Raw genomic sequence first — 12945 nt, 5'->3', positions numbered from 1 at the left:
TTCCCTCCTGTTTGAATGGGCCATCACCAAGAAATGTCCCCTGGTGACTCACTTCCATTCAGAGTCCATAAAGCATAATTTTAACATAATTATACTATTCCTTATTTGTTACCCGTATGTACATATTGCAATGATTATAAATCTTTGCAAGTTATGAGCTTTCTTATATGCTGTTCTTCATGGATAAATATCCTGCAAGACCTGTATAGTGTAGTGAGTTAGTCAAGTTTTAGGTCAGTTGTTTGTCACTAGGTTTCTGTGTCAGAACAATACACAGGGCATGAGTCAGGAATGTTAACGTGTGATTGTATAGTTAAAATTGGATCATAATTTCTACAAGGGGGCAGAATTAAGGTTGCACAGAAACCATTTGGCATTTAATGCCCTGAAAGGTTAACATTATCAATCTAATTCTTTACTTATACAGCTCCTCTCAAAACAAAATATTCATAATTTTAAAAAATAAAATAATGTCTCATATGGTAGATTTTTGCACGCTCAGGCATTTTCTCTGCACCTTTGTGCTACATCTGTTTTGAGATGGGAAGGTAATAAATGAGTGTTCCTTAAATGTGCTGTTGATTTATGATTGTAACATGCTGCTGGGGATATCCAGAGCTGTGAGCACTATATAAACTCTCTGCCTCAGCAAGAGTTAGCTTTGCTAGCAACAAGACTGGTCAGCTGCCTGTCACAGTAATCCGTCTTCCTCACCAGAAAACTTCTTAAGGCTCTCCCATCCCAAACCATCGGGTTGTCAGGTGTCTGGTTTTTGACTGGACTGTCCAGTCAGATGTACTGACCTGACATCAAGTCTGGTTACTATGTGTGGGTGGGGGTGAGGTGGTGCGTCATCAACCTGGGCCAGCCCCTGCTCAGCTGGGGCCACCTCCTGTCTGCATCTTGTGACCAGGCAGGCAGCAGGCTCCACGTCAAACTGCAGCTCCAGCCCCACAGCAGAGGGAGGTGGAGAGGGTCAAGTGACAAGGAAGGGGGAGGAGGAGAGGAGCGAGTGGGGGATAAGGCCTCGAGGGAAAAGGCAGGGCAGGGATGGTACCCTTGGGGGAAGAAGTGGGGCGGGCAGGGAGGCCTCAGGGGGAAGAGGTGGGGCAGAGAGGTCTGGTTTTCAAAAATTAGAAGGTAGCAATCTGTGCGCTCCAGCCCCCAGTCTCCTGAGAGAAGTTTCTCTGCAGTGCACAGCTGCTACCATGGTGCATTCACAGAGGGTAATTAAAATTTGCTGCTCTGTTGGTCAGTACATCAGAGCTTATTAATTTAAATACACCCTTCACTTCAAACAGATCACTAATTGGTTTATACTAAAAGTAAAACAAGTTTATTAACACGGGCATAGATCGGGTGTTACTAAGTAAAAGAGATAAAGGTAGAAATGGTTACAAGAAAATAAAAGTGGAAACGCACATCTAAAAGTCTAAAACTTAGTCTAGCAAGATAGTCTTTGTCCCAGGTAGTTTCTTTTACCCACAGTCTCCTTTCCAGCTTTTTTTATTGGTAGGCGTGGCCAGGACCCATCACAGAGATCAAATTGCTTGGTTTCTTTGTCTCCTAAGGTGAAAGATTAAGATGGAGGTTCTTTCTATTCCTTATATCCCTAAAGGGATTGCCTTGATCTTACAAGTCAGAAAGGCTTCCTGGAAATTGTTTCGTGTCTCTCTCTAGGGTGCAGGAGCCATGCTAATTCTCTGTCTTTTGAGTTAAGGGCCAGGTTAACCCTCCTGGTTTAGCTTGATGGCTTTATTTATTGCTAATATGTAAATTGAGGTAAACCCACATTCCTTTGTCTGAGACAGACCGGTTTATCGCCTTTACCTAAGCTCAGCTGTCTGACATTAAACAAGTTTTAGTAACATTGTACAGAGAATTCCTATCTTCACATACAATGTTAACACATGCATTTTACAATAATATTAGTACCTAGCCTTCATATGGTACTTCAGAAAGCATATTTTGTACAAATATTGCAATAATGTGTTGGTGTGAATGCAGGGATGCTTGGGTCACAATGATGCATTATAATTTCAGTTATTTTTAGTAAGATTGTATTCAGAAACAAATACCCTGTGGTCTTTGTGACTGCCATTGTGCACTGAGCTGTGGTTTTGCACCAGAATATCTTTAAAATTGTCCCTACCATCAGTGTGAGAATAATCTGAAGTGCTGCATAAAATTGTTTCCTATTGAAAAAAGTGCCATTGAGGCTGTGTCACCAATTGAAAGGTAGAAGATGTTTTATTATGGCTATTTCCTCAGATAGTTCAGTTTCTATCTGGTGGGAGGGAAACAATGATCTGGAGTCAACTGTCTCTTCTAGAAGAAGGCAACTATGTCCTTGGTCTTACAGATGCTTAAAATCTACATAAATTGCAAGTGCAGGATAGTTCTTCATTGGGTATCAGCAGCACCCATTCAATGTACTAAAGAGTCAAGATGGTCTTGGGGTTAGGTCAATAGATGGGGACTCCAGAGTTTTAGATTCTATTCCCAACTCTGCCTTTGGCTTCCTGTGTGACTGGGGTACGTCACTTGGGCCTGGTTCTGTCACTCATACTTTGAATAGTGCTCTCTTCCGCAAGTACTCCCATTGTGTTCAGTATAGCTGTATTTACTCTGGCAAAGTTTGGACAGGCATGGGTCCACTACTACAATTCTACTGGCAATGGTGGAAGCTGTAGTCTTGACATGGTACTGGGTTTTTTACCACCATGTCATCTAGACCTTCTCTGTTTAGATGACCACGTAGTAAATAGGCCTGTGCCTTGTGTATGGTTTGTCTCCCACTATTACTTATGCCAGTGGAGCTGCCCCAGTGACTAATTATACATGCAATTTTTCCTAGTGTTTACAAGGCATAGGGACTTCACCAATATTTGTGATTTATAGTGTAGTTGTAGCTGTGTTGGTCCCAGGATATTAGAGAGACAAGGTAAGCAATAGCTTTTATTGGACCCACTTCTGTTGTTGAAAAAGACAAGGTTTTGAGCTACACAGAGCTCTTATTTTGACCTGAAGAAGAGCTCTGTGTAGCTCAAAACTTTCTCTCTTACCAATAGAAAGTCCAGTAAAAGGTATTACCTCTAACAGAGAGAAAAGGTGGATGAGGTATTCAAATTCTGTGGTGAGGAGTGCTGTGAAAAACTATGAAACCAGTGCAATTAGACAAACTTATTTTTTTACAATCAAGTACATTTCAAATATGGGTAATCCCCAGTCTCTTATTACTGGGATGCAGTTTCTTGTCTTCACCAGACATTGTAATGTCTGGTGATCACTTCTGCATGCTGTAGATACCTCACTACCAATTTCAAATGTTAGTTTTAGCCACCTTTTGTTTCTTTTGTTCTCTATCCTTTATATAGCATATGTATCTTGAACTCTTCACTTATCCTGTCTTTCTGTATTGCTAACCTTGAAGTTGAAACTACAAAAAGTGAACTGAAAAGGATGAATTCTCATTTGCACCAAATATACTACTCTGATAGGGCAAAGGGGTCCAGTATGGAAATTTTGATGACACACATTAAAGTTAAATATGTGTGAAACTATATATAATTGATTCCAGAAATGTATCTTTTTTGTGCACTAATATGATTAGAAAATTTTTTTTTGTGGAGTAATGTAATCATAAAATCCATGTTTGAACATCATAGGGTTCAGTTGGGGAAGACTGTGCATTACCTTCCAATATTATTTATTGATCAGCTAAGCAACAGAGTGAAAGATTTAATGGTGAGTAACAACATGCCTTTTCACTAAATTTTGAACTACAGTTTTATGGAAATCTCTAGTACTGCTGTAATTGTTTGTCCTTGTTTCCATTACAGCAGCCCACCTCACAGAAATTCACAGTGGACACAGCTAATATGTTGCTAATCTAATGCACCGCTACAGACTAGGGACCGAATGGCTAGGCAGCAGTTCTGCGGAAAAGGACCTAGGGGTGACAGTGGACGAGAAGCTGGATATGAGTCAGCAGTGTACCCTTGTTGCCAAGAAGGCCAATGGCATTTTGGGATGTATAAGTAGGGGCATAGCGAGCAGATCGAGGGACGTGATCGTCCCCCTCTATTCGACATTGGTGAGGCCTCATCTGGAGTACTGTGTCCAGTTTTGGGCCCCACACTACAAGAAGGATGTGGATAAATTGGAGAGAGTCCAGCGAAGGGCAACAAAAATGATTAGGGGTCTAGAACACATGACTTATGAGGAGAGGCTGAGGGAGCTGGGATTGTTTAGCCTGCAGAAGAGAAGAATGAGGGGGGATTTGATAGCTGCTTTCAACTACCTGAAAGGGGGTTCCAAAGAGGATGGCTCTAGACTGTTCTCAATGGTAGCAGATGACAGAACGAGGAGTAATGGCCTCAAGTTGCAGTGGGGGAGGTTTAGATTGGATATTAGGAAAAACTTTTTCACTAAGAGGGTGGTGAAACACTGGAATGCGTTGCCTAGGGAGGTGGTGGAATCTCCTTCCTTGGAAGTTTTTAAGGTCAGGCTTGACAAAGCCCTGGCTGGGATGATTTAACTGGGAATTGGTCCTGCTTCGAGCAGGGGGTTGGACTAGATGACCTTCAGGGGTCCCTTCCAACCCTGATATTCTATGATTCTATGATTCTAATATTCAGATTGGATTTTGATTAAATGCCCAAAAAAGTTCATTAATGCAGAATTAAGGGTGTTCTTTCAGAATGTGGTAATTGGCTAAACCAGAAAAACTCCGAGCTAAGATACACACTGGTTACCAGGCTGGCTGCATCTCCTGCTTTGAGCAGGGGGTTGGACTAGATGACCTCCTGAGGTCTCTTCGAACCCTAATCTTCTATGATTCCTGGTCTCTTTGAGCACCTTCAGTAGGTCTCAAGCCTGTAGCTGGTGCCTCTGATTTAGGGTGGAATTACATGACCCTTCCATTCTCAGACCAGGCCCTTCGTTGCAGTCACCTGGTACTAACCACGGTTACCTTAGTAGGTCTAATTTAGGGTATGTTTACACTACGAAATTAGGTCGAATTTATAGAAGTCAGTTTTGTAGAAAGCGTTTTAATACAGTTGATTGTGTGTGTCCCCACACAAATGCTCTAAGTGCACGTAGTCGGCGGAGTGTGTCCACGGTACTGAGGCAACTGTCGACTTCTGGAGCGTTGCACTGTGGATGGCTATCCCACAGTTCCCGCAGTCTCCGCTGCCCATTTGAATTCTGGGTACAAATCCCAGTGCCTGATGGGGCTAAAACATTGTCGCGGGTGGTTCTGGGTACATATTGTCAGGCCCCCGTTCCCTCCCTCCCTCCCTCCGTGAAAGCAAGGGTAGGCAATCGTTTTGCACCTTTTTTCTTGAGTTACCTGTGCAGCCGCCATACCATGGCAAGCATGGAGCCCGCTCAGCTTACCGTCACCGTATGTCTCCTGAGTGCTGGCAGACCTGGTACTGCATTGCTACACAGCAGCAGTTAATTGCCTTTTGGCAGCAGACAGTGCAATATGACTGGTAGCCGTCATCGACGTAGTCCTGGGTGCTCTTTTAATTGGGCGCCTGGGCAAACATGGGAGTGACTCAGCCAGGTCATTTCTCTTAAGTTTCGTCTCGTGGCGATTCAGTCCTACCGGCAGTGCACTGTCTTTTAATCTCCAGCCAGCAGAAGACGATGGCTAGTCGTCATACTGCACTGTCTTCTGCCGAGCACCCAGGAGATGATGATGGCTAGCGGTCGTACTGCACAGTCTGCTGCCAGCAAGATGTATAAAGATAGATGAAGTGGAATGCGTTACCTAGGGAGGTGGTAGAATCTCCTTCCTTAGAGGTTTTTAAGGTCAGGCTTGACAAAGCCCTGGCTGGGATGATTTAACTGGGAATTGGTCCTGCTTCGAGCAGGGGGTTGGACTATATGACCTTCTGGGGTCCCTTCCAACCCTGATATTCTATGATTCTAAGTGGCTCAAAACAAGAAATAGACCAAATTTGTTTTGTATTCATTTTCTCCTCCCTCTCTGAAATAAATGGCTTGCTAAACCCAGTTTTGAGTTCTATCCTTGAGGTTTTGAATTCTATCCTTGAGGGGGCCATTCAGTTTCTCGCAAAGCCACCCCCTTTGTTGTTTTTAATTCCCTGTAAGCCATGTCGTCAGTCGCCCCTCCCTCCGTCAGGGCAACGGCAGACAATCGTTCCGCGCCTTTTTTCTGTGCAGATGCCATACCACGGCAAGCATGAAGCCTGCTCAGATCACTTTGGCAATTAGGAGCACATTAAACACCACACGCATTATCCAGCAGCATATGCAGCACCAGAACCTGGCAAAGCGATACTGGGTGAGAAGGCGACGTCAGCGCGGTCACGTGAGTGATCAGGACATGGACACAGACATCTCTCAAAGCATGGGCCCTGGCAATGTGGGCATCATGGTGCTAATGGGGCAGGTTCATGCCATGGAACACCGATTCTGGGCCCAGGAAACGAGCACAGACTGGTGGGACCGCATAGTGTTGCAGGTCTGGGACGATTCCCAGTGGTTGCGAAACTTTCACATGCGTAAGGGCACTTTCATGGAACTTTGTGACTTGCTTTCCCCTGCCCTGAAGCACAAGAATACCAAGATGAGAGCAGCCCTCACAGTTGAGAAGCTAGTGGCAATAGACCTGTGAAAGCTTGCAACGCCAGACAGCTACCGGCCAGTCGGGAATCAATTTGGAGTGGGCAAATCTATTGTGGGGGTTGCTGTGATGCACGTAGCCAACGCAATCAAAGATCTGTTGATATCAAGGGTAGTGACTCTGGGAAATGTGCAGGTCATAGTGGATGGCTTTGCTGCAATGGGATTCCCTAACTGTGGTGGGGCGATAGAACCCATATCCCTATCTTGGCACCGGAGCACCAAGCCGGCGAGTACATAAACCGCAAGGGGTATTTTTCAATGGTGCTACAAGTACTGGTGGATCACAAGGGATGTTTCACCAACATCAGCTGGTGGGAAAGGTACATGAAGCTCGCATCTTCAGGAACTCTGGTCTGTTTCAAAAGCTGCAAGAAGGGACTTTATTCCCAGACCAGAAAATAACTGTTGGGGATGTTGAAATGCCTATAGTTATCGTTGGGGACGCAGCCTGCCCCTTAATGCCATGGCTCATGAAGCCGTACACAGGCAGCCTGGACAGTAGTCAGGAGCTGTTCAACTATAGGCTGGGCAAGTGCAGAATGGTGGTAGAATGTGCATTTGGATGTTTAAAAGCGCGCTGGCGCAGTTTATTAACTTGGTTTGACCTCAGCGAAACCAATATTCCCACTGTTATTACTGCTTGCTGTGCTCTCCACAATATCTGTGAGAGTAAAGGGGAGACGTTTATGGCGGGGTGGGAGGTTGAGGCAAATCGCCTGGCTGCTGGTTTCGCACAGCCAGACACCAGGGTGGTTAGAAGAGCACAGGAGGGCGCGGTGCGTATCAGAGAAGCTTTGAAAACCAGTTTCATGACTGGACAGGCTACGGTGTGAAAGTTCTGTTTGTTTCTCTTTCATGAAACCCCCTGCCCCTTGGTTCACTCTACTTCCCTGTAAGCTAACCACCCTCCCCTCCTCCCTTCAATCACCACTTGCAGAGGCAATAAAGTCATTGTTGCTTCACATTCATGCATTCTTTACTCATTCATCACACAAATAGGGGGATAACTACCAAGGTAGCCCCGGAGGGGTGGTGGAGGAGAGAAGCACCAGGAGGGGTGGTGGAGGAGGGAAGGACAAGGCCACACAGCACTTTAAAAGTTTAAAACTTATTGAATGCCAGCCTTCTGTTGCTTGGGCAATCCTCTGGGGTGGAGTGGCCGGAGGGCCCCCCACTGCGTTCTTGGGCGTCTGGGTGAGGAGGCTATGGAACTTGGAGAGGAGGGCGGTTGGTTACACAGGGGCTGTAGCGGCGGTCTGTGCTCCTGCTGCCTTTCCTGCAGTTCAACCATATGCTGGAGCATATTGGTTTGATCCTCCAGCAGCCTCAGCATTGAATCCTGCCTCCTCTCACCACGCTGCCGCCACCTTTCAGCTTCAGCCCTCTCTTCAGCCCGCCACCTCTCCTCCCGGTCATGTTGTGCTTTCCTGCGCTCTGACATTGTCTGCCTCCACACATTCGTCTGTGCTATGTCAGTGTGGGAGGACAGCATGAGCTCAGAGAACATTTCATCACGAGTGCGTTTTTTTCGCCTTCTAATCTTCACTAGCCTCTGGGAAGGAGAAGATCCTGTGATCCTTGAAACACATGCAGCTGGTGGAGAAGAAAAAGAGGCAGTGGTATTTAAAAAGACACATTTTCTAGAACAATGGCTACACTCTTTCACGGTAAACCTTACTGTTAACATTACATACACAGCAGAAGTGCTTTCGTTCCAAGGTCGCATTTTGCCTCCCATCACCCCTCCCCATGACTAACAGCGGGGAACATTTCTGTTCAGCCAGAGACAAACAGCCCAGCAGGAACGGGCACCTCTCAATGTCCCCTTAAGAAAAGCACCCTATTTCAACCAGGTGACCATGAATGATATCACTCTCCTGAGGATAACACAGAGATATAAAGAACGGATGTTGTTTGAATGCCAGCAAACATGCGCTGCAATGCTTTGTTCTACAATGATTCCCGAGTACGTGCTACTGGCCTGGTGTGGTAAAGTGTCCTACCATGGTGGACGGAATAAGGCTGCCCTCCCCAGAAACCTTTTGCAAAGGCTTTGGGAGTACATCCAGGAGAGCCGCAAATGCCAGGGCAAATTAATCATTAAACATGCTTGCTTTTAAACCATGTATAGTATTTTAAAAGGTACACTCACCAGAGGTCCCTTCTCTGCCTGGCGGGTCCGGGAGGCAGCCTTGGGTGGGTTCGGGGGGGACTGCCTCCAGGTCCAGGGTGAGAAACAGTTCCTGGCTGTTGGGGAAAACCAGTTTCTCCGCTTGCTTGCTGTGAGCTATCTACAACTTCATCATCTTCCTCGTCCCCAAAACCTGCTTCTGTGTTGCCTCCATCTCCATTGAAGGAGTCAAACAACACGGCTGGGGTAGTGGTGGCTGAACCCCCTAAAATGGCATGCAGCTCATCATAGAAGCAACATATTTGGGGCTCTGACCCGGAGTGGCCGTTTGCCTCTCTGGTTTTCTGGTAGGCTTGCCTCAGCTCCTTAAGTTTCACGCGGCATTGCTTCGGGTCCCTGTTATGGCCTCTGTCCTTCATGCCCTGGGAGATTTTGACAAATGTTTTGGCATTTCGAAAACTGGAACGGAGTTCTGATAGCACGGATTCCTCTCCCCATACAGCGATCAGATCCCGTACCTCCCGTTCGGTCCATGCTGGAGCTCTTTTGCGATTCTGGGACTCCATCATGGTCACCTCTGCTGATGAGCTCTGGCCAGCGTGGCAAGCTGCAGGTGACCATGCAAACAGGAAATTGAAATTCAAAAGTTTGCGGGCCTTTTCCTGTCTACCTGGCCAGTGCATCTGAGTTGAGAGTGCTGTCCAGAGCGGTCATGATAGAGCACTCTGGGATAGCTCCCGGAGGCCAGTACCATCTAATTGCGTCCACAGTACCCCAAATTTGAGCCGGCAAGGCCAATTTAAGCGCTAATCCACTTGTCAGGGGTGGAGTAAAAGGAAATCAATTTTAAGAGCCCTTTAAGTCGAAGAAAAGGGCTTCATCGTGTGGATGGGTGGAGGTTTACATCGATTTAACGCTGCTAAATTCGACCTAAACTCCTAGTGTAGACCAGGCCTCAGGATCAGACCCTGTTGTTTTGTTTTCTCCGGAAGCAGTGACAGTGGTAATCTGTGATCAAACAGCCTCCTTAGAGAAGATTTATTTAGAACAAAAGTATTTCAGAGAAAAACAGATATGAAAACAACATAGGCTAGACATCTGTCTATTTTGCTAGGTATCTTCTTATATTCCAGGTTAGGATCCAGGCAGGTCTATAGACCTCGGAGACCGCTAGGGTCTGACTGCGAGTTAAGGGAATGGACTATTCCAAACTGTTTCTTACCTTTGCTTCAGGGAGAGTCCCCTTTTAAAAGCTGTTCAATCTTTTTGATCTCCAAGTTCCCAGCCCGGCAAAACAAGCTTGCATATTCCTTAAATCTGCTGTCTTTGCACATTCTTTCAAGTGTCCACAGGGGTGTTCTTATCATTTTCATGTTCTTTCCACAGCTCTCTATTAAGCTACATCAGTGCGTTCATACAGGAAAGTCTTAGCACAGTAACTTCCTCTCATTAACCAGGTCATGTATAGTATTCATAAAATTATTACATTTCTGTATTCTTAGTTTACATAGCAATTCCACAAATGCTGTAAGTTTGTCCATTGTTCAGATTTCTGGAAAGGCATGAGGCAGCTCTGGACAAGCTTAACTCTGCATTAACAAATTCTTGGGCATTTAATTTCTTTGGGGTTTGTTTTTTTTTAATAACTTTTTGGCACTCTTATGTACTACAGCCCAAGCCTTCCCGTTCACTTTCTCTGACTCCTTGCAGTGATTACCTTGTATGAAGAATGCATTGCCCATACATCATCTCTTTCTTCCCCCATTTCTGTGCCTGTTCTGCACACCTGATTCTTCCTCCTCTCAATGTTGGCAGGGGTCCCAAAGGTTGAAGAGCTGAGGAGCGAATGCAAGAACTAAAATGGAGTCAGTGGGAGAGTTTTTAGAAGAGGGGACCAACATGGTGGTTGTGGATGATGATGGGGAGGCTTTGCCTCTGTCCTCCCAAAAACCCAGCTTTTCAACTCTGATCCCTTTCTTCCCATCCTGCTATTCCCTACACTGTTCTAATACACTCTCAGATAGCCCTTCTCTGCTCCAACCCCCCATATTTCCTCCAATTGCTCAGACTATGACCACTGCTTCAACATCTCATCCATTCTTTCTATCATGTCTATGGCTCCGACCACCTGCATTATGCCTGCTGCTCTGAGCTACTACCACCACACACTGGCTTCACCTTCTTCCTTGCCACTCCTTGTCCCTGGTAAGCTTGGAGGGGCCATGAGGTGGTAGGAAGGTGGCACTGGTGGAACTGTAAGGAATGCATTCATCAGCAGGAGACAAGGAGGGGCAAGAGAGTGGAGATAGAGATTTGGGAAGGACCTCTGTGTCTAAAGTACAGGGAAGAGGCTCTATACATCCATCTGCAGTATAGCACACTCAAGAGGTATGAAGGGGCCCAGGTGCTCTTAAATGAATGAGAACACCCCATGGAGATGAATACAGCCTGAAATGATAGTTCTGAGAGGTGTGAATTGCTTCATCTATCATAGAATCATAGAATCATAGAATATCAGGGTTGGAAGGGACCTCAGGAGGTCATCTAGTCCAACCCCCCGCTCAAAGCAGGACCAATCCCCAATTTTTGCCCTGATCCCTAAATGGCCCCCTCAAGGATTGAACTCACAACCCTGGGTTTAGCAGGCCAGTGCTCAAACCACTGAGCTATCCCTCCCCCCTGAGCTATCTCAGTGGGTTGTCTCGTCTCTCCCACCGCAGGTGCTTAATATCATAACTAGCAGATGGGGTGGGGGAAGAGGCTCAGGACCCTCAGGATGAAGGTTCACATGGGGGGTTAGGGAGAGGGTCACAGGGCCCTCAGATCACAGCACGGACATGAACACGGAGAAGGCCTCAGACTTCATTCCATACAGGGGCAGGGGGGACAGATCTCCGCTTACATATGGGGATCTTTGTCTTTCCTTGGGGTAGGGTTCCCTTCTCTCCCCACTTTGTGAGACACATTCATAGAATCATAGAATATCAGGGTTGGAAGGGACCTGAGGAGGTCATCTAGTCCAACCCCCTGCTCAAAGCAGGACCGATCCCCAATTAAATCATCCCAGCCAGGGCTTTGTCAAGCCTGATCTTAAAATCTTCTAAGAAAGGAGATTCCACCACCTCCCTAGGTAACGCATTCCAGTGTTTTACCACTCTCCTAGTGAAAAAGTTTTTCCTAATATCCAACCTAAATCTCCCCCACTGCAACTTGAGACCATTACTCCTTGTTCTGTCATCTGCTACCACGGAGAACAGTCTAGATCCATCCTCTTTAGAACCCCCTTTCAGGTAGTTGAAAGCAGCTATCAAATCCCCACTCATCCTTCTCTTCCGTAGACTAAACATCCCCAGTTACCTCAGCCTCTCCTCATAAGTCATGTGTTCGAATCCCCTAATAATTTTTGTTGCCCTCCGCTGGACTCTTTCCAATTTTTCCACATCCTTCTTGTAGTGTGGGGCCCAAAACTGGACACAGTACTCCAGATGAGGCCTCACCAGTGTCGAATAGAGGGGAATGATCACATCCCTCGATCTGCTGGCAGTACCTCTACTTATACATCCCAAAATGCCATTAGCCTTCTTGGCAACAAGGGCACACTGTTGACTCCTATCCAGCTTCTCGTCCACTGTAACCCCTAAGTCCTTTTCTGTAAAACTGCTGCCTAGCCATTCGGTCCCTAGTCTGTAGCGGTGCGTTGGATTCTTCTGTCCTAAGTGCAGGACTCTGCACTTGTCCTTGTTGAACCTCATCAGATTTCTTTTGGCCCAATCCTCTAATTTGTCTAGGTCCCTCTGTATCCTATCCCTACCCTCCAGCGTATTTACCTCTCCTCCCAGTTTAGTGTCATCTGCAAATTGCTGAGGGTGCAATCCACACCATCCTCCAGATCATTAATGAAGATATTGAACAAAACCGGCCCCAGGACTGACCCTTGGGGCACTCCACTTGATACTGACTACCAACTAGACATGGAGCCGTTGATCAGTACCCGTTGAGCCCGACAATCTAGCCAGCTTTCTATCTACCTTATCGTCCATTCATCCAGCCCATACTTCTTTAAGTTGCTGGCAAGAATACTGTGGGAGACCGTGTCAAAAGCTTTGCTAAATTCAAGGAACAACACGTCCACTGCTTTCCCTTCATCCACA

General features: G+C 46.2%; 1 protein-coding gene across 3 annotated transcripts in view; it reads left to right on the top strand.

Moving 5' to 3' along the window:
- The window catches only part of CLPTM1L (CLPTM1 like), a 127793-nt gene that overhangs the window by 19383 nt on the left and 95465 nt on the right, over nucleotides 1-12945 (top strand). For all 3 annotated transcript variants that reach the window (XM_077810838.1, XM_077810836.1, XM_077810835.1), the window contains exon 5: nucleotides 3669-3747. In XM_077810838.1, the coding sequence (XP_077666964.1) occupies nucleotides 3669-3747 (79 nt within the window). The remainder of the gene's footprint in view (nucleotides 1-3668; nucleotides 3748-12945) is intronic.

This window comes from Eretmochelys imbricata, chromosome 2 (genome assembly GCF_965152235.1).
Source record: "Eretmochelys imbricata isolate rEreImb1 chromosome 2, rEreImb1.hap1, whole genome shotgun sequence".
Classification (NCBI taxonomy): Eukaryota; Metazoa; Chordata; order Testudines; family Cheloniidae; genus Eretmochelys; species Eretmochelys imbricata.
This window is presented reverse-complemented; position numbering and strand designations above follow the sequence as displayed.